This window comes from Macrobrachium nipponense, chromosome 30, assembly GCF_015104395.2.
Source record: "Macrobrachium nipponense isolate FS-2020 chromosome 30, ASM1510439v2, whole genome shotgun sequence".
NCBI lineage: Eukaryota > Metazoa > Arthropoda > Malacostraca > Decapoda > Palaemonidae > Macrobrachium > Macrobrachium nipponense.
In genome coordinates, this window is record NC_087218.1 from 72,219,264 (window position 1) to 72,241,714 (window position 22,451).

Sequence of the window (22,451 nt, forward strand, 5' to 3'; positions counted from 1 at the left end):
TTGGGGTATGTATTCAATTTAATAAGCAGTGAAAACTGTTTTAGGATTTTCCATGCATTTTTTTTATATATTCTTCATTTAGAATCATTGAAGATATTTTTCTTTCTCACTATAGCCTGTTGAGGGAGGTCTAAAGGATGACAGAATTGAGAAACTTGTTGCTGTGTCTGCAGAGGATCAGTGCAAAAGGCTATTTCATGGGTCTCTTTTGGCAGCTCCAGCTTTGCTAAAGGACAACCAACCAGCACCAGGTTTAACAGGTATTTAAATTTTGAAATTTGAAGTGTTAGTCTTATTCTGAAAGTATGATATTTACAAATATTTTAGTTCTTTATAGTAGTATTTTTAAAATTAACAGTATAATATAAAGTCATTTGTGAGTGACTTATGAGTGACTTATGTTTTGTATAGTATAGTTTATATTCAGCCCACAAAGTCATTTACTGCCATATGTTTTTGTGAGTATTTTGGGAAAAACCTTATGGGGGCCAAATTACCAATCAAAAGGATAGCTGTTTTTCTGGGAAAGTTTCTCTAGGAAATCCTGCCTTAAAATCATGAAGTATATGCCATTGTTGCTTAATATGTAATGCAGCAGTGATAGAACAGTTTCTTGTGCAATGTAAATGGCAATCATGATGTACACTTTGCTTGAGAATATAATTGCAAAAATGTTCACTCTTAAGAGTGAGGAGTAAAATGTGAGGTAAGAGTGTTAAACAAGATTAAAAATCTGACCAGGAAGGTCAGTAGATACCATTTATTGTAATTATTTATGTAGGTAAAGTGTTGCATCCAAGTTTTTCTTAACACATTTGCCTTTATGTTTTATATTTACTATTCTTTATGTCTGCATTAACTTCATCTTTACTGTTTTGCCTTGAATGTATACTTAACACAACTTTGATTTATCATAAATACCATTTAATAATCCTTTGAGACAGCCCAAAGAATCCATGAATTTGACATTGGCATTATTAAAAGTACTTGACACTAATACTAACTGTGTTTATAACATAGATTATTTTAACAGGACAACAGAGGTACATTTACAGATACTGTACTCTTTAAGTGGTGGAAATTTTAGCATGGTAAAGTTAAAGAAGTTGAATAGCTGATAGCTAAATAAGAAGAGATTAAAGGAAACTTGCAGAAAGCAGTGCAGCTAATCCAGAGGGACTCTGCAAAGAACATTTAGAGCCATTTAAAGTTGATTCATAGGCATGCTGCAAGGAGTACCTCTGCAAGGGATTATCAACAGTAATTTATTTGAAATTTACTTCAGCTGTTCCTTCTAAATGTTAGGTGAATGTACATGACTGTAAACTGCATTTTTATAGAAATAAGGAACAGTTTCAGTTAATAATGTATTTTTCATGATGCCATACTTTTATAGTTATTCATGAGTTATGCAATGGTAATTGATGTTATATTTATATGTATTTCAGGGTTGGGGTGTAGAACTAACAAGTCTTTGTCATTCGTTGCCATTGATTCTCTTCATAACAAGAATATAGCGTTGAGATTAGGTGTGAACATGACGGCCAGGGAACCTCGAAATACTGCTGCTGTCATCGTAGATCTTGAAAAGGAGACACATTTTGTTATGGATGCTAGTTTGTCGAAGCCGACTTTAGTGAACTTCATTCTTAACTACACAAATGGTTTGTTAGATAGGTAAGTAGCGATGTACATGCATACCTAACCAAATATACTATATCCTGTAATATTTGCCTGTTATGGATGTTGCACTAATAGTATATTTCTTTAATTCTAGAATAAAGTACTGTAGTTAATTTTTCAACCAAATACATAAACTAATGAAGTGAACTTATATTGAATAAAAATTAACTATGGATAAAGGACAGTGTATCAAGACATATATTGAATAAAAATTAACTATGGATAAAGGACAGTGTATCAAGACATATATTGAATAAAAATTAACTATGGATAAAGACATTGTATCAAGACAAGTCTGTTACAATGTCAGATAATTAAACTGGAGAGTATACACTACATAAAAAAACTTGCAGGTACTTTATGATCTCTTATAGGTCATTGGCAATAAGGGTTACATTGTTCTGCATGTCTTAAAACAATAGCACATAACCAGGTACTGCAGTTTCTAATGACTCAAAAAATCTTGATTTCTTCTAACTGAGACTACTAGTGTAAAAAAAGTTCTGCAATAATTCAATAAATGACAACAAAATCAAATAAAAATCTAATTTTCAAATGTTTCATTGAAATTTTTGAACATTACTGTCACCTTCGTGTTTGCTGCTGCCAGAAATATATTTTATATACTCATGGTATTTTGATCATAATTTTTCTTTTGGTTTTCTTAATTGAGGAATCTTGTGAAATGAAGTCTTATTACATTAGGAGTAGGTGAAATAGAAATTATGTACAGTGAACATTATTTCGAGGGTTACAACTATTGGAAGGAGGTAAGCTGAAATGTTCTGAGCTTCATAGGTCTGGCCATTTGTTTGTAACTTTAACTTTCATGATAATTCCTGTTCTAATTAGTTATATACCAATAAAGAAAGTTTTTTAGGGAGGGTTTTGCAGTCGGTATCATGTTCAATAATAGATACATGCATAATAAGAAAATGTGCACTGCTGATTTTATACAGAGTAGCTACAATTTTACCTACATTTTGGCTATTTCCCCATTATAAATATAATGAAAATTTCTTCCAATGTGTGTGTGTGTGCAGAGCATATTAAAGTTTCGTTACACCTTTGGTGTGCCATACAAAAATTCTCGAAATACAGATCATGTCAAGATGAGCAAACCCACTATTTCAAGACAATATTATGTTACGTACATATATTATATATACATATGTATGTATGGCAAATTTTTAATCAATTTGGCATTTTTCCATAGCTTACAAACCTGAGGTCTTAACAATGAGATAATCTACTAGTGCCAGCTGGAAACTGGTTAAAATCAATCAAAGATTGTAAAGCAAGGAATCTGTGGCATCTGGAAACCCATACGCTGTATGAGGTGGAAGCTGGTCACTGATCAAGCTTGGGACCTTGTGACGCATCAGTCTTTCTCTGACCCTCTTGGAGAGTAGCCGCTTTGTGATCTCCTTCCCAAGCCGGTTGCTTTGTTTGCCTATTATTTCTTTGCATTTTAGAGTGTGTGTGTGTCTGTCCTTTGATCATGGACTCCTCTAAGCGTTCCAAGCCCTGTCAACGTAGATGTCCTGGCATTCAGGGATTTCCATGTTCCAGATTTTTGGCGTCTTCTATTACAGATCCCTATTCGACTTGCAGTAGGTGCTGTGCGATTTTTTGTACTATCTCTAATTCGTGCCCAGAATGTTGTTCCTGGCCTATATCTCAGTGGAAGGCTTTATATAAGAAGAGGGAACACTGTAATTTGTCGACTTAACCATCTTGGGAGGGTTTTTTACCTCCCCAGGCAGATATATCAGTGTCTCCTTCCAGTAGTCTTCCCTTGCATCTTTTGTTCCTGTGTTCCCACCCTTTTCTTCCATTGATTCATCTTTGGAAGTATTGGGTGGTGCATGAAAGTTTTATGCTTAATGAGGCCCCTTCTCTTGCGAGAGACGATTTCATCCTCAGGAGAGGAGGCTCCACCTCCAGCTCCCTTTGTTTCATATTTGGAGTTCAATAAGATGGTGGCGGTTTGGGCATCCCTTGGCCTATGGTTTGCTGTTGCATTTCTTGTCTGCTTGCCAGCCTCCCCTAGTCTCACTGGCAGTTCCTCCTGGGCTACACTACTTTGGTACACATGTGATGTCTTCAAGCGGGCCGGAGCTATCAACAATATCGTCTGCTGGGTCGCCACTTATCTTCCCACCAGTGAAGTCATTGGCTCATGCTCCCATGCCGAATGTCTTGACGTCACTCACAGCTTCCACTCAACCTATGACATCAACTGCAGTGTTGGTTCACCCTCCGTCTCAAGCTGTGACATCATTACCTTCCATGTCTCTGTCGTCTGCTCTGCCTTCCTCGGAGACGTTCTTTCAGGCGATGTTTGATAAAATGGACTCCGTTCTTCATGAGAGATCTGCAGTTCCCCCTACAAAGAATATAACGTGACAGCATAGAAGAAGAGAGCCTTCCCCCACTCAATCTCCTTCTCCTCCTACTTGTACAAGAGTCAGATGTTAGAGAATGAGAGGAGTGGTTCGCCATCTTCTCTACATGGACATGTCTCTCCATTGCTCGTACACATATGTGTTCCAGTTGTGGATGGCTCCCCATCTCCACTTCCTACTAGAGTTTGCTGTAAGGATGATAGAGCCCCAATTAAGAGTTCTAAATTGCCTTCCACTCAGGTGCCTTGCACCTTCTGAGATTTCTCATAACGAACGTGTGGGTGACAACGATGCCCGAGGACTTGAGACGTTTGGGTCCGTGTACATGCGTCTCAGCTTTTTTCTCCCAAGATGACTAGACTTTCTAAATCTCCTTCCCCTGAGAGTTCCCAGTATCATTGTTCTCTATCTAGAGATGTTGACCTTCAAGGTCAGTCTCCTCCCTCAAGACGTTCTAGTGCTCGTCGGTCCTTATCCCGCAAACGTGTACATGATTCATCACACAGCCGTGTACGTGAGTCACCTCACGACCGTGTACGTGATCCATCTCAGGACCGTGTATGTTATCCATCTCAGGACCGGGTATGTGAGCCTTTGCACGAACGTGTACATGGTACATCGCACAATCATGGTCATAGTTTTCCTCAAGACTGTTTTTGATGCATCTCCTGGATATGTTCTTGAGCCCACTTGCCCAGAGGCTTCAGTCTTTTGGGATACCATTTCTTCCAGTGGGAAACGTGATGCCCAGCTATGTGGGGGAGACCTCTCCAGTGGCTTTAGAGAAGGACGAGGTTCTTCCTAGACCTTCCTCCTCGCATCGCCATTCTCCTTTGCCAGAGCCAGAGGAAGGGGAGAGCAATGCATTTCTGTCTTCTTTTTTCAGAGGTTTGTTGATTTCATCCGTGAATTCAGTAATCTGGAAGGGAGGACACAGGCTCAATCTTCGATGACACCCCTACTGGCATAGAAGCTTTGCTCAGCCCAAAGTGGGATTCTAGAGTTTCGTTCGAGCTCCCACTTTCGGGACATGCGTGGTCTATTTGGAAGCATATTATGTAATGACCTGATTTCTAATATGGCTAGCTCCCTTCGACCCAGTAGGTCATCCAAGTTCCGCTCTCCTTCTCACCCTTGCAAAATTATGGGTTTGCTAATAGTAACATGATCCCAAAATCCTTTTACTGTCTAAAACTTGTTAATAAGCTATTTGAGCTTAGGCTATCTCATGCTGTTGGTTTAAAAACTTGACTAAATATCTAATGCACATAGTAATACTTATATTATACATACTCACATTTTATTAAGCAATACTAAGCTTATCAAAGCTTGGAGTAAAATAACTACAGACACCCCCTGCTTATGACTAGTTACGTTTCATACAGCTATTTGTATGCTGAATTGTTTGTAAGTTGGTTACTGTACTCTGCATGCCTGTTAAATACAGGATTATGATATAAAGTCAATACACTGTACATAAAGTACTGTATGTACAGAATAGGCTCACAAAACAAAATCTATACTTATAAGTTGCAAAGGAGCACTCTCAATACAATTTACTTGTAATCGGCAGATGAATTGAGAACATGGCATTTGCAACAAATGAACTCAGAGCATATACAGTACTTTAAAATTCAATAATTTTCTTTATAGTGTTACTGTAATACCTCAAACTTATTTGAGGTTAGGTTCCAGAACCCCTTGCACAAGGCGAGGATTTGCATAAGTTTAGTAAGGTCACTGAAAATGTTAATAAATGTTTATTTGTAGAATTTAAACACTAAACATGACCCTAATCATGCTCCCAAATTATTAAGCTAACTTTTAAATTAAATTAAAGTTACTGTAATTTCATTTAAAAGTTAGTTTAATACATTACTCTTAAAAAAGAAATAAATGGTTGACGTAAAAATAGAGTACAGTATTGTAATAGGTACGTATTTTCAACACTAGTGCACTTCCAGTAGGTACATATGTACGTATACTAATGTTACCCCTAATTTTTGGGATGCCATTTTGTTTTACACTCACACAGTAAAAGACATTTTCTTATCACTAGGTAAACTTCATGTTCGTAGAGGGTAAAGATAAAATTCAGTCAATGCAAAATCATGTTCTTTATCAGTAAAGACTGTACTGCCATTGTATCAAATTTTCCATACCAGTTTTTTCCATACCAGTTTTACACTTGAAAGCATGAAAACTTATATGTAAATGTATTTAAAAAATTAAACGGACTTTCTGCAGGGATATTATCTTTTGAAAAGTTTATTCACTTTGCAAATGGGTATCACATCTTGTAAAAGTACACTAACTGTACATGCTGTGATTACCTTTATATCATATGTATACACATACAAAAATGAAAATTATAAATTTTTCATACAGATATTATACATAAAAGCATGAAAACTTATAAATTACTTCAAATTTTAAACATACGCACATCTTCAGGGTTTCTCAAATGTCCCGTGTCTGTGAAAAACTCGCGTATGCTAATTAGGTGCCAATTAAAAGTTTATGTATATGAATTCGTGCAACTCATGTAGCGTAAGAGTGAGGTATTACTATACTATGTAAATACTTATACTTATTCCATTTGTTGAACACTTCCCTCTCTCTCTCTCTCTCTCTCTCTCTCTCTCTCTCTCTCTCTCTCTCTCTCTCTCTCTCTCTCTCTCTCTCTCTCTCTCTCTCTCTCATTGTGTATTGTTATTTTACTGCAAGTTTTGATAAAAGTTAATATGTATCCCTTTATAAAATGTGATTATCGGATATAAAGAATAACTAGAAAGAGATAGGTGAGCAAACTAATCAATAAAAAATATTTTTAATTATACAACTTCCCCAGTATTATTATACAGCTAAGAGTTTCACTCGCTATATAATTACTGGGTTAAGTATAGTTAAAACTATATTTTATCATAAAAATGCTTTTTTCTAGAGAGGAGAGAGAGAGAGAGAAAGGTGAGCAGATGCACAGTAAGTGCATAGCTTATCTTAATGTGTACATATACATTCTTACACATACACACTTGAAATACACATGTAACAAAACTTTACTATATTTTGTACAATATGTACTGTACTGCATTAAATAAATGTCAATAAAAATATGCACCAGAAGGACACAAAGATGTTTATATGGGCTTTTATATTTATATATATATATATATATATATATATATATATATATATATATATATATATATATATATACTTGATCACGAAGTATATAAAACGTGTTGTTATGTATAAATAAAGGTTTTTGCTACGAAGGAAAAAAAATGAAAAGCGAGATAGCCAAGCACTTTAGGTCTAGTACGACCGAAAGTGCTTGGCTATCTCGCTTTTCATTTTTTTCCTTCATGGCAACAACCTTCATATATATATATATATATATAATATACACATACAGGCAGTCCCCAGGTTACAACCGGGGTTCCGTTCTTGAGACGCATTGTAACCCGAAAATTGTCGTAAGCCGGAACATCATCAAAAATGCTAAAAACTACTTTAAATGCTTTGGGTGCATTAAAAACTATGTAAACTGTATTCTTATTGCATTTTGCATTAAAAAACCTTCAAATATTGATTATTTTGCATATTTGGTGTCATTTCTTCTGCCAGATCAGCTTTATAGGCATGGTAACCCTGAAAATAATTTCTGATGAATATAATTTAAAAGCGCCTAACCTCGGAACGTCGTAAGCCGAACCCTTGTGAATCGGGGACTGCCTGTATATATATCTATATATATATATCTATATATATATATATATATATATATATATATATATTAATATATAAATATAATATATATATATATATATATCTTATTACATATACATATATATATTACATATATATACATACATATATATACTACATATATATATATATATATTATACATATATATACACATACACACACACACACACATACATATATATATATATATATATATATATATATATATATATATATATACACACACATATATATATATATATATATACAGTGGTACCTCGAGATACGAAATTAATCCGTTCCGCCAGAGACGGCCTTCGTATTATGAGTTTTTCGTAACTTGGAACACATTTTACATGTAAAATGGCTAATCCGTTCCAAGCCCTCCAAAACACCCCAGTAATTATATTTCCAGGCCTAAAACACATGTTCTAGGGTTACGACGGAAGAAATATGACTCCAAAAAGGCAAAATACTGTACATACTTGAGTAATATTCAACTGCATGTAATGTTCAACCCCATTTTTACTGCATATATTAGGACTTTAGCATATGTCCCTTAGCAATAAGCCTAGCCTATGTTAGCGGTTGCTACTGTAGCCTAGTCTATGATTCTGACATCTAAACCTAAGAGCTAAAAGCTTAGAATATGCCAATAAAATGTATAAATAATCAGTATGCACTCATTTCAAAATAATTATTAATTAATCATTAACTATATACACAAACAAACAAAAAACAAACCTTCCGATCGATTGTTTACATCCAGCTCTTACCCGTCTTAGAGTATCGAACGAGCGCCAAGCAATCATTTTTCCTAGCACACAGTAAGCCATAAATTGTCATTAGTATCTTCTTCAACTAATGAAACCACCAAACAGTATAATAACCATTTTTAATTCTATCTTTATTCTATCTTTTACCTAATGAAGATACCGAGTTACCGACAGCTATAATGAAACATGCGTATATGTAACGTAATAATAAAACAGAAGAAGAATTCTAAAAAATACGTATTTGTTGGTAGTCTGATTTATTTTATATTTTATGATATCTAATTCACAATTTTTTATTATTAAATGTATTGCATGTACTCATTTCAAATAATTATTAAGTAACCATTAACTATAATAAACAAACAAAAAAAAGCTTCCAAACGTCTGTTTACATCCAGCACTTACGAGTATCGAACGATCGCCAAGCAATCACTTTTACCACAGTAAGCCATAAATTTTCATTATCTCTCTTCAACTACTGAAACTACCAAACAGTATAATAACCATTCATTTCTATTCTTTGTATCTATCTTTACCTAATGTTTTCTTTATTAAATGTATTGCATGAATAAGTTTTTTTCAATTTACAGCAACCTTTTACCAATAGAATACTTAAAGCACAAGGGGTAGATGCTGACCAATAGGAGAGCAGGACCTTATGGAGTGACTAGCATCAGGAACCAATGGGAGAGCGGGAGATGGTGGCAAGTTTACTCAGTTGGCGGCGCGGGAGTTTTAAAATTGTTCTCAGTGGTCCGGGCGAATCTCGGGACTTTACAGCAACAACCTTTCGTATCTTGAAAACTTTTCGTATGTAGAGCAGTAAAATTTTTCGCATTGGCTTTCGTAACTTGGATTTTTCGTAAGTTGAGCCTTTTGTATCTCGAGGTACTACTGTATATATATATATATAGTGGCCCCCCATATTCGCATGGAATGCGTACCAGACCCACAGTGAATAGTTAGAACCTACGAATGTTTGGTACCCTTATAAAAATGCTAAAAACAGCCTATTTTTTTTTGGTTAAAACTCAAGAAAAACACACTAAAAATGTTCTCACTTGGTTTTTTAAATAGTTTTATCACAAAAAGTGCATTTTATGGTGAAATTTATAAAAAAAACCCAGGAATTTGTGGATATTTCTGATAGAAATATATATTGTATATATATATATATATTTGTGAGTGTGATTTTTACATATCTTTTAAGAATAATTAGGTAAAACTGTTATAGTTGTTTATATTTTTAGGCAATACTGTACAATAGTGCTGTATTGTACATATTTTTAGAAGCCTTTCACTTTGCACATATATACTATCTATAATTAAGTGATAAGTAAATTGATATTGTAAATTGAATAATTACAAAAGAACAGTTAGGATTGGTTATAATTACTTCATATGGAATGCTGTACATTATACTATGCCAGTTGGCTTCAGGCTTTTGTAGGCTAGAAGTAAACCCCCTTAACAGATTTTATTACTGGAAAGGGATGGCAGACCCTCAGCTGTCTGCTTAGTTGAGGTGCCATGTATTTTAAGGATGTTATCTGTGAAAAATTTTAGAGGACTTGAATTGCAGAGCATATTTACAGGAAGTAGGTTTAGAAACCAATTACCAATATTATTTGCTGAAGTAAATCCTCATTACCTAAACAGATGTCATTGATTGAAAGGGGCAGCAGACCCCCAATTCTCCACTAAGTTGAGGTGCCATATTTTATCTTAAGGATGTTATTTGTGAAAATTTTAAGCTACTTGAAGGCACAGTTATAGGAAGTATGTATGTTTACAAACCTTTAAAGCCTTAGTTTATGATGGAAGCCTGATAGTAAATATTAGTATTTGCATGAGTTGTGTCTAACATGTTCAGGCAAAAGAGTACGTATAGTAAAGGGCTTCAGATGATTCATTGCTATTGTTGCTTGGTATCCTTTGCCTACTTGAAAATAAGATATCACTCATTGATGTTATGTTCTTCAAGGACAAAGAAAAACATAGAATATGTCATGGTTGTTTGATATTTTTTCTTCAGTGACTAAGAATTAGTTTTTTTTTTCAGGAAATTAGTATCAAGTCATGAAGAAAATGCAGATTGTGAAGCAGGCCAAGTTTGCATCAAAGAATTGACAGCTAGCAACTATATGACGATTACACAAAAACCTGGCCAGGTGAGAATGTATAAACACTTGAAATACATTTTTGTTGTGACCTGCTTTTGCTTGTAAATCTCTCGGGTAAAAAACAACGTTTATACGGTGTTTTTAGTGTAATTTTTAATTTCCCAATAAACAGTTTCATGCATCCTGTATAATACTTTAGGAGGCAACGTGAGTGTAGGGAATCAGATCAGGAACACCAAGTTTCACCAACTCCAAACTTATGTTTCTTCAATAGAAATACTAAGTTTTTATTTTATTAAAAATTCCATTACCACTACATTTTTTATTTTGTTATTACAAACCCATTAACTATAAATACCCCTAACTTTATGGTAAATCAATTTGAAACATTGCAAAGAGCGATCCAACTGCAAATGCTTAGCCAGCTCAGTCAGATCCATGATGCCATGCTATGTATTTTCCTCTCGTCAAGAAGTGCTGTTGCTCATCTCAGAACCACCTAATATATGTGATATATATGTTGTGATGTTCATGGGTTACCTTTAAGCTAGGAACCATGTAGTTACTGTGGGTCTGATTGGGCATTGATATGGCCGTTGACATCTTCCGTCATGTAGACGAATCCTTCATCCCTGTTGATGCGAGCCAGCCTCACTGCCTTCTCCACCGCTGAGTGATGAACTTCATCAGGAGTGAAGCCTGCATAGTCATGCACCATGTTAGGCCATAATTTCTTCCAGCAAGAATTTATGGTCTCAGTTTTCATGTCCTTCAATGCTTGCTGGATATTAGTCAAGCATGATGCAATGTCGTAGTTACGCCAGTACTTTTTCAAGGTGAAGCCTTTGTTGTTGTCGTCAACTACTGCGATGAGGCCCTCCATCGTGGAACGAGTGTAGAGTGCCTTAAAGGCACAAATGACACCTTGATCCATCGGCTGAATTAGAGATGTGATGTTAGGGGGCAGAAACTCGATCTGAACCCCATCATATTGCAGGTCTGTTGCATGGCCTCCTGCACAGTCCATCAAGAGAAGGACCTTAAAAGGGAGGCCCTTCTGAGCCAGATACAGCTCCACCTGGGGGACCTTAAAAGGGAGGCCCTTCTGAGCCAGATACAGCTCCACTTGGGGAATGAAGCAATGGAGGAACCATTCGAGGGTCAGGGCATTCGTTATCCAGGCCTTAGAGTTATGCATCCAATACACGGGGGGTAGAACCTTATTTTTGTTTTTAAGGCCCGTGGATTTTTGGCCTTATAAATAAGGCCTGGCTTAAGCATAAAACCTGCAGCATTGCCACACATGATGAGAGTGACACTGTCCTTGTGGGCCTTGAAGCCTGGCCTCTTCACTTCATCCTTGAAAAGGAATGTACGAAAAGGCATCCTCTTCCAAAAGAGGCCTGTCTCGTCCAAGTTAAAAACTTGCTCAGGGAGGTAGCTACCATCACTGATGAGCTTAGGAAACTCATCCTCCACATAATGATGAGCAGCCTCACCATACAAAGGCACGCTTTTGAGGCCGTATCTCTTTTGAAATTTATTGAACCAGCCTTTGCTGGCTGTAAAGCCTCGTCCTCGAGGAGGCGAATCACTCCTGGCAGAGGTTTGTCAGGATCATCTTCAGCAGCTTTTTCAGCATCTCCTTTGTCGTCATCATTGGGCAAGGTTCGATCATAGAGAGATTTGGCCTTTGTCCTGGTCATATTAGTGTCCAAACTCACGTTTTATTTTCTTGCAATCAGCAACCCACAAGGCTAATGCAGCTTCCATTTTCACAATTCTCTTATTATGCGGAGTTACCACACGTTTCGCTTCTTTATTGAAGCGTATTGCAGCAGTTTTGCAGATGTTAGCTTCGTCTTTTTTTTTTATGTAGCGCACTGTCGATTCATTCACTCCATAATGGCATGCCACCGCGGCATAACTACCGTTTTAACATATCTAAAAGTTTGGCCTTTTCACTGATGGTCATCATCTTCCTCTTCCTCTTGGGCTCACTAGAGGAATCTTTTGCAGGGGCACGGTGCTTAGGAGGCATTGTAAGGGCTTAACGAAAAGTTAATTTCAAACACAACACTTAAGATACGCGAGACACAGTTGACAGCGTGAACAAGAGTGGCGAGATACAACAAGGGAAGGAGCTGGGAGAGGATGTGATGATGCCGTAGGCAATCAGCTCATGGGATACATCAACTCATGCTCTCATTCGTCGATCTTGCACTGGGAACCAATCACGTGCCTTGTCTGAGTGCCCATTGGTATGTACAAAGCCTCTGAGAGAACTTCTCTCTTTGTCTGGCATCCTGGGAAACTGTTTCTCACACGTATCACAATGAAACAAAGCTGCTTTCCACAATACGGCAGCTGATATGGCGGTATTTTTTAATTTTTATATTTCGATGAATATTTTTTAAAAATCAGTGATGCACTGAGGCCACGAAACTTGAATCGCGAAGTGGCGAGGGATTACTGTATATAAGATCCTGAGGGAGGGGGGGCTACATTAAACATAACATCATCCTGAAGGACTCCCAATACTTCCAATGACAAATTGATGGAAGAAAAGGAAGGTGACGGGTACAAACGAATTTGCAAAGGAGAACGCTGATGGAAGAGGGAGAAGCCTAATCGTCCACTGAGACGTAGGCCAGGAATGACATTCCTGGCAGGGATTAGTAATGGTACAATAATTAGCTCGGCACCTACTGCATGTCATAAGAGGATCAGTGTTCGTAGACACAAAAAACCTGGAGCATGGGAATCCCTGAATACCCAGGCACATGCGTTGATGAGGCCATGAAGACACGGAGGAGTCCATTACGAAACAGAAACACTCACACAATAAACACACTGTAAAAGAAAGGGAACATGGGCACAAATCAACCGGCTTGGAAGAAGAGCAAAAGTGAAAGCATCTACTCTCCAAGGCATTTAAGAAAAGACTAACGCGTCACGGAGTGCGGTGCGCAGTCTCTGACCTCGTACAAGCAGGAGTTGCCAGATCTCACAGATTCCTTGCTATACAATTTTTGATTGTTTTTTAACTGGTTTTCCAGTTGGCGCTAAGATTTATCCTATTGTTAACCAAAGGTTTGTTAGCTATGAAAAATACAAATTGATTCAAAATTTGTCATGTTTGCTTAGTACATATGTGCTCTTAATTGCCCCTGCTACAGTAATGGGATCCTATTGGTTTTTTCTGATCTGTCCATGGATTACATATTTTTGCATTCATGTTAAGTGCACTGTACTGTTCAGTGGTTCATTTAGATATTTATTTGTTAAATTAGTGTTCATTATGCCTCAACATATTTCTTTATTATATTTTTGTCTTCCACATAGAACCCCTGTTTACAGTAAATTTCTTGTAGGGGCCAGGATTGCTCACCTGAGCTAACTTATGGTTTGGCTCCATGTTGATTGGTACAAGTATGCACAGCTGCATGTTTACAAGCAACATTTTGCATCGTCTGTTGGCAAATTGTCAGATTGATCTCTTCCTTATGATACTGTGGGAGCTGCATGCCCACTAAGTACAAAGTAGGTCAGAGGAGTTCTTTCCTAAAATATTCACCCCCCCCTTTCTGTGGGTGTCCTTTCTATTCCTGGTAAGAATCTATCATGTCATCTACTGCACCTGTTGCCTTTGTCCCACCATTTGAATATAGTACAAGCAATCCCCTCCCCTTCTATTACCTTAAATTAATATAATCAAAGGCATTAAATTTGGTTTCCATATGCTCAAATTTTTTCATTTTACTACAAGAATACCTTAACTTTTGATATCAAATTTTTAGGTTTTTTTCAAGCTAGGATGGGTCGTTGTCCTTGATGCTAGATTTTCACCCTGCCAGTGATGATTTTATAAGTGAGAATTATGATGCAAGTTGCGTCTGCGCATCAAGATCAGCCAGCATTTGTTCTTCTGTTGTGGGTGGGGTTTGCTTTTTGATGCTCTACCTACTTCTTCTGCCTTACTTTAGTGGAGGCTCTTTCTTTTACTGCTTTTAGTAGTACTTACCCAGTCCTATGCATGTGCCCTCTCATCTGCTCATGTACACTAATGTGCATGTGTAATGTACATCTTCTGTATAATTACAAGGTCTTGGATCATTACTGCTCTGTCTTCAGGTATTCATACTTACAAGTCTCGATATTATCCCCTTTACATCGTATCCTTCTGTGTATCCAGCTTTCATAACTTGCCCCAGCATTCTCACCCCCATCTCTGGTGCCATATATTCATTTTGAGTTCTACAACTTACCAGGTAGACAGTCTAGTATCAGTCACATTTGTTTTAAAATGCACTCTGCAATATAATTATGGGGCTATTCAGGTATGTATGAAAATATTGATTTTTATGGCATCAGCTTTATCCCTTAGGTAGCAAAATCCAATAAGCTAAGGTGCCAGTTCTGGAGTACTAATCATTATGTCTCTTGTGCCTGGTGGGTATACTCCCTTGGGTTAATTTTTTGTTGCAGTCTTTCTGATGGAGGAACTTAGTGTTCAGGAAATGTGACCCAACTCCTCCATAATTTTGGGACTAGATATCTACCAGTCGGTAGGTTCCCTATCGCTTCAGTTGGAGACTGTCAAGTATCTCCTGCAAGTGAAAGGCTTTTCTCGTAAAGCAGCAGGCCAGATGACCAGCTATCTCAGGAGTGGGGAGAAGCTTAGATGACCTATTAGAGTGCAGGGAGCCATCCCGACCCGTGACTAAAGCATTAATGCGCTGCAAAATTGAATGAGCATGCCCAGAACAAGGGAGCTCAAACAAAGCTCTAACATCCTGCCTCAGACTGAAAAGTTTATCTTAGTTTAACCAGACCACTGAGCTGATTAACAGCTCTCCTAGGGGTAGCCTGAAGGATTAGATATTTTTACGTGGCTAGGAACCAATTGGTTACGTAGCAACAGGACTTGCAGTTTATTGTGGGATGCGAACCACATTATATCGAGAAATTAATTTCTAATCACCAGAAATACATTCCTCTGATTTCACATTGGCAGAGCCGGGAATCAAACTCTCAACTACCGAATCAGTAGGCAAACACATTACTCGTCCAACGAGGAACTGCCTTGGACTGAGCAAGGCCTCTACGCCCATGGGGTTCATTCCTTTTACCGTACCTCTGTTCATATTATCTTTCTTCCATCTTACTTTCCACCCTTCCCTAACAATGGATTCATAGTGCAACTGCGAGGCTTTCCTCCTGTTACACTTTTCAAACTTTTTCACTGTCAATTTCCATTTCAGTGTTGAATGGCCGTAGTTGTCTCAGTGCTTGGGATTATGCCTAAAACCTATAAATCAAATCAAGAGGACTCGGGAACATGGTCAAGCGATGAAATCACGTACAGGCAGTCCCCGGCTTACGACGTTCCGAGGTTACAACGCTTTTCAATTATATTTATCAGAAATTGTTTCCAGGTTTACGATATATGTTCCAGGGTTACAACACCTACAGCGCTGATCTGGCAGAAGAAATATGACTCCAAAAATGCAAAATAATCAATATTTGAAGGTTTTTGTGATGAAAAATGCAATAAGAATGCAGTTTATAGTTTTTAATGCACCCAAAGCATTAAAAGTGAGGTTTTCTTAAAATTTTTGATGATGTTCTGGCTTACGACGATTTTTGGCTTACAACGCGTCTCAAGAATGGAACCTCCGTCGTAACCCGGGAACTGCCTGTACCTGGCTTTGACCCGAACCACGTGCATGATGATGCAACAAACCATGTACATGGCCGTATGAAGACTCACGGCTATACACGGTCGCTAGAATAAAGGACGACGCACGAGAGAAAGTCCTGGAGGAGATTGGCCACGACAAGAATAATCAAGGTCCCCAGCTCTGGATGATGAATGACGCAAGTGCGAACTCCTTGGGGAACGAGAACCAGAAAGCCTAGGCACCTTGGACACAGGAGAAAGGTTGGCCTTCCCATCACACAAAGGCAAGGAAGCCCTACTAGGCTGAGAAACTTGTCCTTGGACCCAAACCGCCTCATGTCCGTGACCATCAACAGCCTCACGACCCCCACTACGAGCTAGTTCATTGGGAGGCAGAACAGGAGGAGAAGCAGCAGTCTCTGGGAGAGAAGAACTCCTAGAAGGTGCAGGATAAGTGACTTGAGTATTAGGCACCTTCAACCTCTTAATTGGAGCCTTATCATCCTTACGGCAAACTTGAACAGGCTTAGGTGACGAAGAATCAGCTTGAAGACTGAGGAGAGAGAAGGCCTTCTTGAATTGGAACATGTCCACATGTACAGGGGGAGGCAGTGGTTGCTAGGAAGATAATGAAACACCCCTCTCACTCCCAGAAGGCGAAAAAAACAAAGTCCTGAATCCTCCAACGTCTGACCTGAGAACAAGGGGGAGGAGGAGAAGGCAATGGAGGAGGGGAGGGTGCTCGCCTCCTACGATGCTTCTTGCTAGAAAGTACAGGATACCTCTTGCAAAAAACAAAGAGTCCAGCCTATCAACCACTCCGATTGTTGAGCAGCAGACTGCAACGACGTCATAGACAAAGCTGGGAATGACGTCACGGCAGCAGGCAGTGGAGTAGATGATGCTGCAGCCGATGTCATAGGCCGAGATGATGCTGGGAGTGACGTCACGACATTCATAATGGCAGCATGAGTCTATGGCCTCAGTGGCGACGAAATAAGAGGCAACCCAGTAAGCGTCCTAGTTGTCAATGGCGTCCAGCGGGGCAGCAGCATACAAGAGCCAAAGTAGTGGAGACCCGGAGGAGGAGGGACTGCTGGGGGGACCTGGGGAGGATGGCTAGCTGACATGAAATGAGACAATGAGCCATCTAAGAATAGAGAACCTCATATTCTTAGGGAGGCCCAAAAAGTCGCCATCTTGTGCGATTCCGTATCTGAAATAAACGAAGTAGATGGAGTTGCCTTCTCTCTCCTGGGAGGGAGATTACCTCCCATGAGAGAGGGGGGGGCCCACTTTATACACAAAATCATCCTGTGCAACTCCCGATACTTCTAAAGCTGAATCAATCGAAGAAAAGGAAGGAGACAGGGTGTCAAAAGTAGCAGAGGGAAAATTTTTGGAAGAAAAGGATGCTGAATTGTCTACTCAGGGAGGCGAGAAACCTTCCCAAGAAGGACAAGTAGATACTCTATGGTGCTCCCTCTTCTTGTAGAAAGCCTTCCACTGCGACACAGGGCAGGAATGACATTCTGGGCAAGGGTTAGTGATAGTGCATTATTATTATTATTAAAGTAGTTTAACCAGACCACTGAGCAGTGATAGTGCAAATATTGGAATGGCACCTACTGCAAGTGGTAAGGGGGTCAATAATGGAAGATGCCAAAAACCTTGAACATGGAAATCCTGGAACGCCTCGACACATGCATTGATGGGGCCTAGAACCCTTGGTGGAACCCATGATAAAAGACAAGCAGGTACACACACTTACACTTAAAAGCAAAGCACAAGTAAATCATGGGCTAACAAAGAAACCAGCTTGGGAAGATTTCAAAAGCAAGAACCACTCTCCAAGGCAGTCAAAGAAAGACTGATGCTTTACGAGGCTCCAAGCCCAGTCAGTGACAAGCTTCTACCTCATATACGCATGAGTTGCCAGATGCCATAGATTCCTTGTTTTACAATCTTTGATTGTTGTACAAAACCAGTTTCCACCTGTCACTAGATGATTATCTTCTCATTAAGACCACAGGTTTGTTAGCTATGAAAAATACAAATTGATAACAAATTTTTCATAGTTATGATTATTTGGTGCGTAATAAAGTGTTTTGTACAATAAATGAGTTTTTATGTAAAGCCAATAATTATAACATTTAGTCCCTCCTACAGGCCCCTCTCTTGTTTTTATAGTATGTATTATGAAAAATTTACACATTTTGAATGTTACATAAAACTTGTTAATAAAAGTCCTGAATTTTGGGAAGCCCTCTTCCCATCTTTCAAGGGTCTAAATAAATAGCATCCTGAAAGCTAAAGGGTTTTAATAATAAGTTGTTCTTGTGTAACATTCAAAATAATTAAATATTAAACATAAAAGTAAAAACAATTAAGGGTTGTTCAATGAGAACACAACAAAAGTCTATGGTTTGCTTTAATGAATCTTATGGCATTATGAACCTGGCAGAGTTTCCTAGGCATCTAGGCTTGTGCATTCGGATCTGTATTTTCATTATTTCAAATGGGTGATCCTGGATGTATTCCACTCAGTTCGGTTTATGTTTGGTTAGTAGGTTTATATAAGACTTGTTTTATTGTGAAAACAGATTTTATTTTTTAACTTACTGTGAAATACCAAAGATGTTAACTGTTTTATGGATGAAAGCTTGCATTTGGCCACCATCTTCAAGCTCATGTTTTGATCCGATTTTAAATTATTTTTTGAACCATTATCCCAATAAGACTGGCTTTTGCAATGGAACTATTTTAATTTTCATCGTAGTATACTTCACCACAATTCTCATTACTAACAGAATTTTGACCTCTGATTTAACAGGTTATACCAACTGTATTTTAAAATACATATTGTAATATAAACTTGGTATTTACATTTAGAGGGTGCATGAGTAGTATCAGTAATCATATTACAAATTTGTTGGGAATCAAAGGACTCTAATGCAAAAACTTTGATGCAGTACAAATGGAGATTCTGCCAGCAAATTTGTTCATAAGTTGACTGTGCCAAACATTTTGCCATTGCCTTTAAATATTAATCATAAAATAGAACAATATTCTATGGTGTATGCAGTAAGCTCATGTTGCAATAAACCAATGCTCTTATGACATGAAAAGAAATAGGGGAGTTATACTATGTGTATATCCTGTCTAATATTTTAGTGATTCTTAAAGCACTGTTCAGTCTATAAATGAGCAGATCTGTACTGCTCAATTATAAGCATTGGAAGCACGTAGACTGAAGTAAGCCTGACAATTAATTTGAGAATATCAAAAGAAATTGTGTAAACAACTTTCAAATATTACATATGATCTGCACAAAATTTATGCCAAATATTTTTAGCATTAGTGATATTTTGTAAATATGCTGTGTTGTGTTGCTTCCGGAGATTCCTGTTTTGTCATCTGATATGTTTCTAAAGTTGGGTTTCCATCTTTAACATTTCTGCTGTTTCCTGAAATGTATATGGGCCTATTTTGATACACTGACAAAGTTTATCTCATGTTGCGCAAGTAATAGATATCTGCATTTTCCATGAGGTGTAGCTGTTCAGAGACTTGGAGAATAATCAAATTTAATAAGTCGTGAGGGGGGGTTGTTAAAAAAAATTCCATGATCAAATGGGGGTAGTTTACCTAATACGAAAAATAGTCTTGCTTATCAGTCTAGTTGGCTCTCAATAACATAGAGGAGGATCCTGGTAACCATTTATAGTAGACACAGATGTATGAAATGGAACCAAGATAATGACACCAGAGAAGTATACGTATAATGCCATTAGAAGTATGTACTACCTTTAGTGATTTACAATGATTGAGATATAAAAGGAGGGTGTTATCAGAGGATTATTTGTATACTGTATAAACTGCAAAATGCTTCCCTGCACCTACGCATTTTGGTTTTACTTCAGTTGGTTTCATGAGATTAGTTTTCGTGTGTTTCCCGGACTGCAAATCACCCAGGTGATTTCAGTGTGAATTCTAACAAATGCTTGAATCCCCTCCTTCAAGTGGACATTCATTTAGATTTATTCTAGATTTGAATTGTTTTGCACATAAGTAGCTGTTACCATTTTGAAGAATTGTTTGTATTAATTTTTGGAATTATGCAGGGAGTCCTATGAGCAACTGTCTTATCTGAAAAAAAATGAATGAATGAATAAAAAAGTACTTCTCTGCATTTGGCAGATATTAAATGATTATGTCACCACATAAAATGGGTTACTGCTATTAGTGTATAGTTGATCCCCCGCCTATTCGTGTTTCTGGACTCACGGCTTCACCTATTCGCAGATTTTTCTGTGGAATGTATATCTTAATTTTTTACGGAAAATTCGCCTATTTGCAGAATTACTGTATTTTAGTATTTTCGTGACTAAATACATTTTAATTATAAAAATATTAACCCTTTATTGCCAATTGACGTATTAAACGTCGATGAAAATTGTCTGTCGGGTGCCGATTGGACGTATGGTACGTCAACAAAAAAGTTTTTTTTTAAATTCGCAGAAAAATAGTTATAGGCCTACTAGGCAAAAACTTTTGAATCATGCGCCTTGGGGGATGCTGGGAGCTCACGGATCAAGGCGTTGTTTTGTTTACAATGGTTACCCAGGCGTGCAAGCGCAAATTTCTTTCTTCTCGCACTAAAAAGCATCAGCGACACATCTCAAAAATTATTTCGTCACTTTGACATAATTTTTGTACCATTTTATATTAGCAATTACATGGAGTATTATATATGAAAATGTGCGCAATTTCATGTAGAATACAACTAAAAACAACTCGTGGTTGTAGCTTTTATCAGTTTTGAAATATTTTCATATAAATAACGATAAGTGCCAAAATTTCAACCTTCGGTCAACTTTGACTCGACCGAAATGGTAAAAAAACGCAATAATAAGCTAAAACTTTTACATTCTAGTAATATTCAATCATTTACCTTTATTTTGCAACAAATTGGAAGCCTCTAGCACAATATTTTGATTTATGGTGAATTTATGAAATAAACTTTTTCCTTACGTCCGCACAGTAACTTCTGAAAAATTCCAAAAAATTTAAATTGGTATTTTGGCATTACATATTTTTTATATATGGAAATGTGGTGCAATTTTCATGTAGAATACAACTAAAAACAACCCATGGTTGTAGCTTTTATGAGTTTTGAAATATTTTCATATAAATAACGATAAGTGCCAAAATATCAACCTTAGGTCAAATTTAACTCGACCGAAATGGCCAAAAAACGCAATTGTAAGCTAAAACTCTATTCTAGTAATATTCAATCATTTACCTTTATTTTGCAACAAATTGGAAGTCTCTAGCACAATATTTCGATTTATGGTGAATTTATGTGGGAAAAAAAAAAAATTTTTTCCTTCCTTACGTCCGCCGCTGGTAACTCTTCCAAAAAAAATCAGAAATTTTTTCGTCCGATTGTTGCAATGTTTGCACATTTTAAATTATTCATTACATAAAGTTTTATATATGAAAATGTGCGCAATTTCATGTAGAATACAACCAAAAACAACCCATGGTTGTAGCTTTTATCAGTTTTGAAATATTTTCATGTAAATAACGATAAGTGCCAAAATTTCAACCTTCGGTCAACTTTGACTCGACTGAAATGGTCAAAAAACGCAATTTTAAGCTAAAACTATTACATTCTCGTAATATTCAATCATTTACCTTTATTTGTTTTTTTCAAACAAATTGGAAGTCTCTAGACACAATATTTTGATTTATGGGGAATTTATGAAATAAACTTTTTCCTTTCGTCCGATTGTTGTAATGTTTGCACCATTTTAAATTAGCCGTTACATAAAGTTTTATATATGAAAATGTACGCAATTTCATGTAGAATACAATAAAAAACAACCCATGGTTGTAGCTTTTATCAGTTTTGAAATATTTTCATATAAATAACAATAAATAGAAAAAAATTGTAAGCTACAACACTTACAGTCTAGTAATATTCAATCAATTACCTTCATTTTGCAACAAATGGGAAGTCTC

General features: G+C 37.2%; 1 protein-coding gene across 1 annotated transcript in view; it reads left to right on the forward strand.

Annotated features, from left to right (window-relative positions):
* LOC135202590 (thioredoxin domain-containing protein 11-like) overlaps positions 1-22,451 on the forward strand; it is a 183,240-nt gene that overhangs the window by 101,412 nt on the left and 59,377 nt on the right. Inside the window, exons 11-13 of the mRNA XM_064232098.1 lie at positions 116-260; positions 1,449-1,677; positions 10,681-10,789. Coding sequence (XP_064088168.1) covers positions 116-260; positions 1,449-1,677; positions 10,681-10,789 — 483 coding nt within the window. The remainder of the gene's footprint in view (positions 1-115; positions 261-1,448; positions 1,678-10,680; positions 10,790-22,451) is intronic.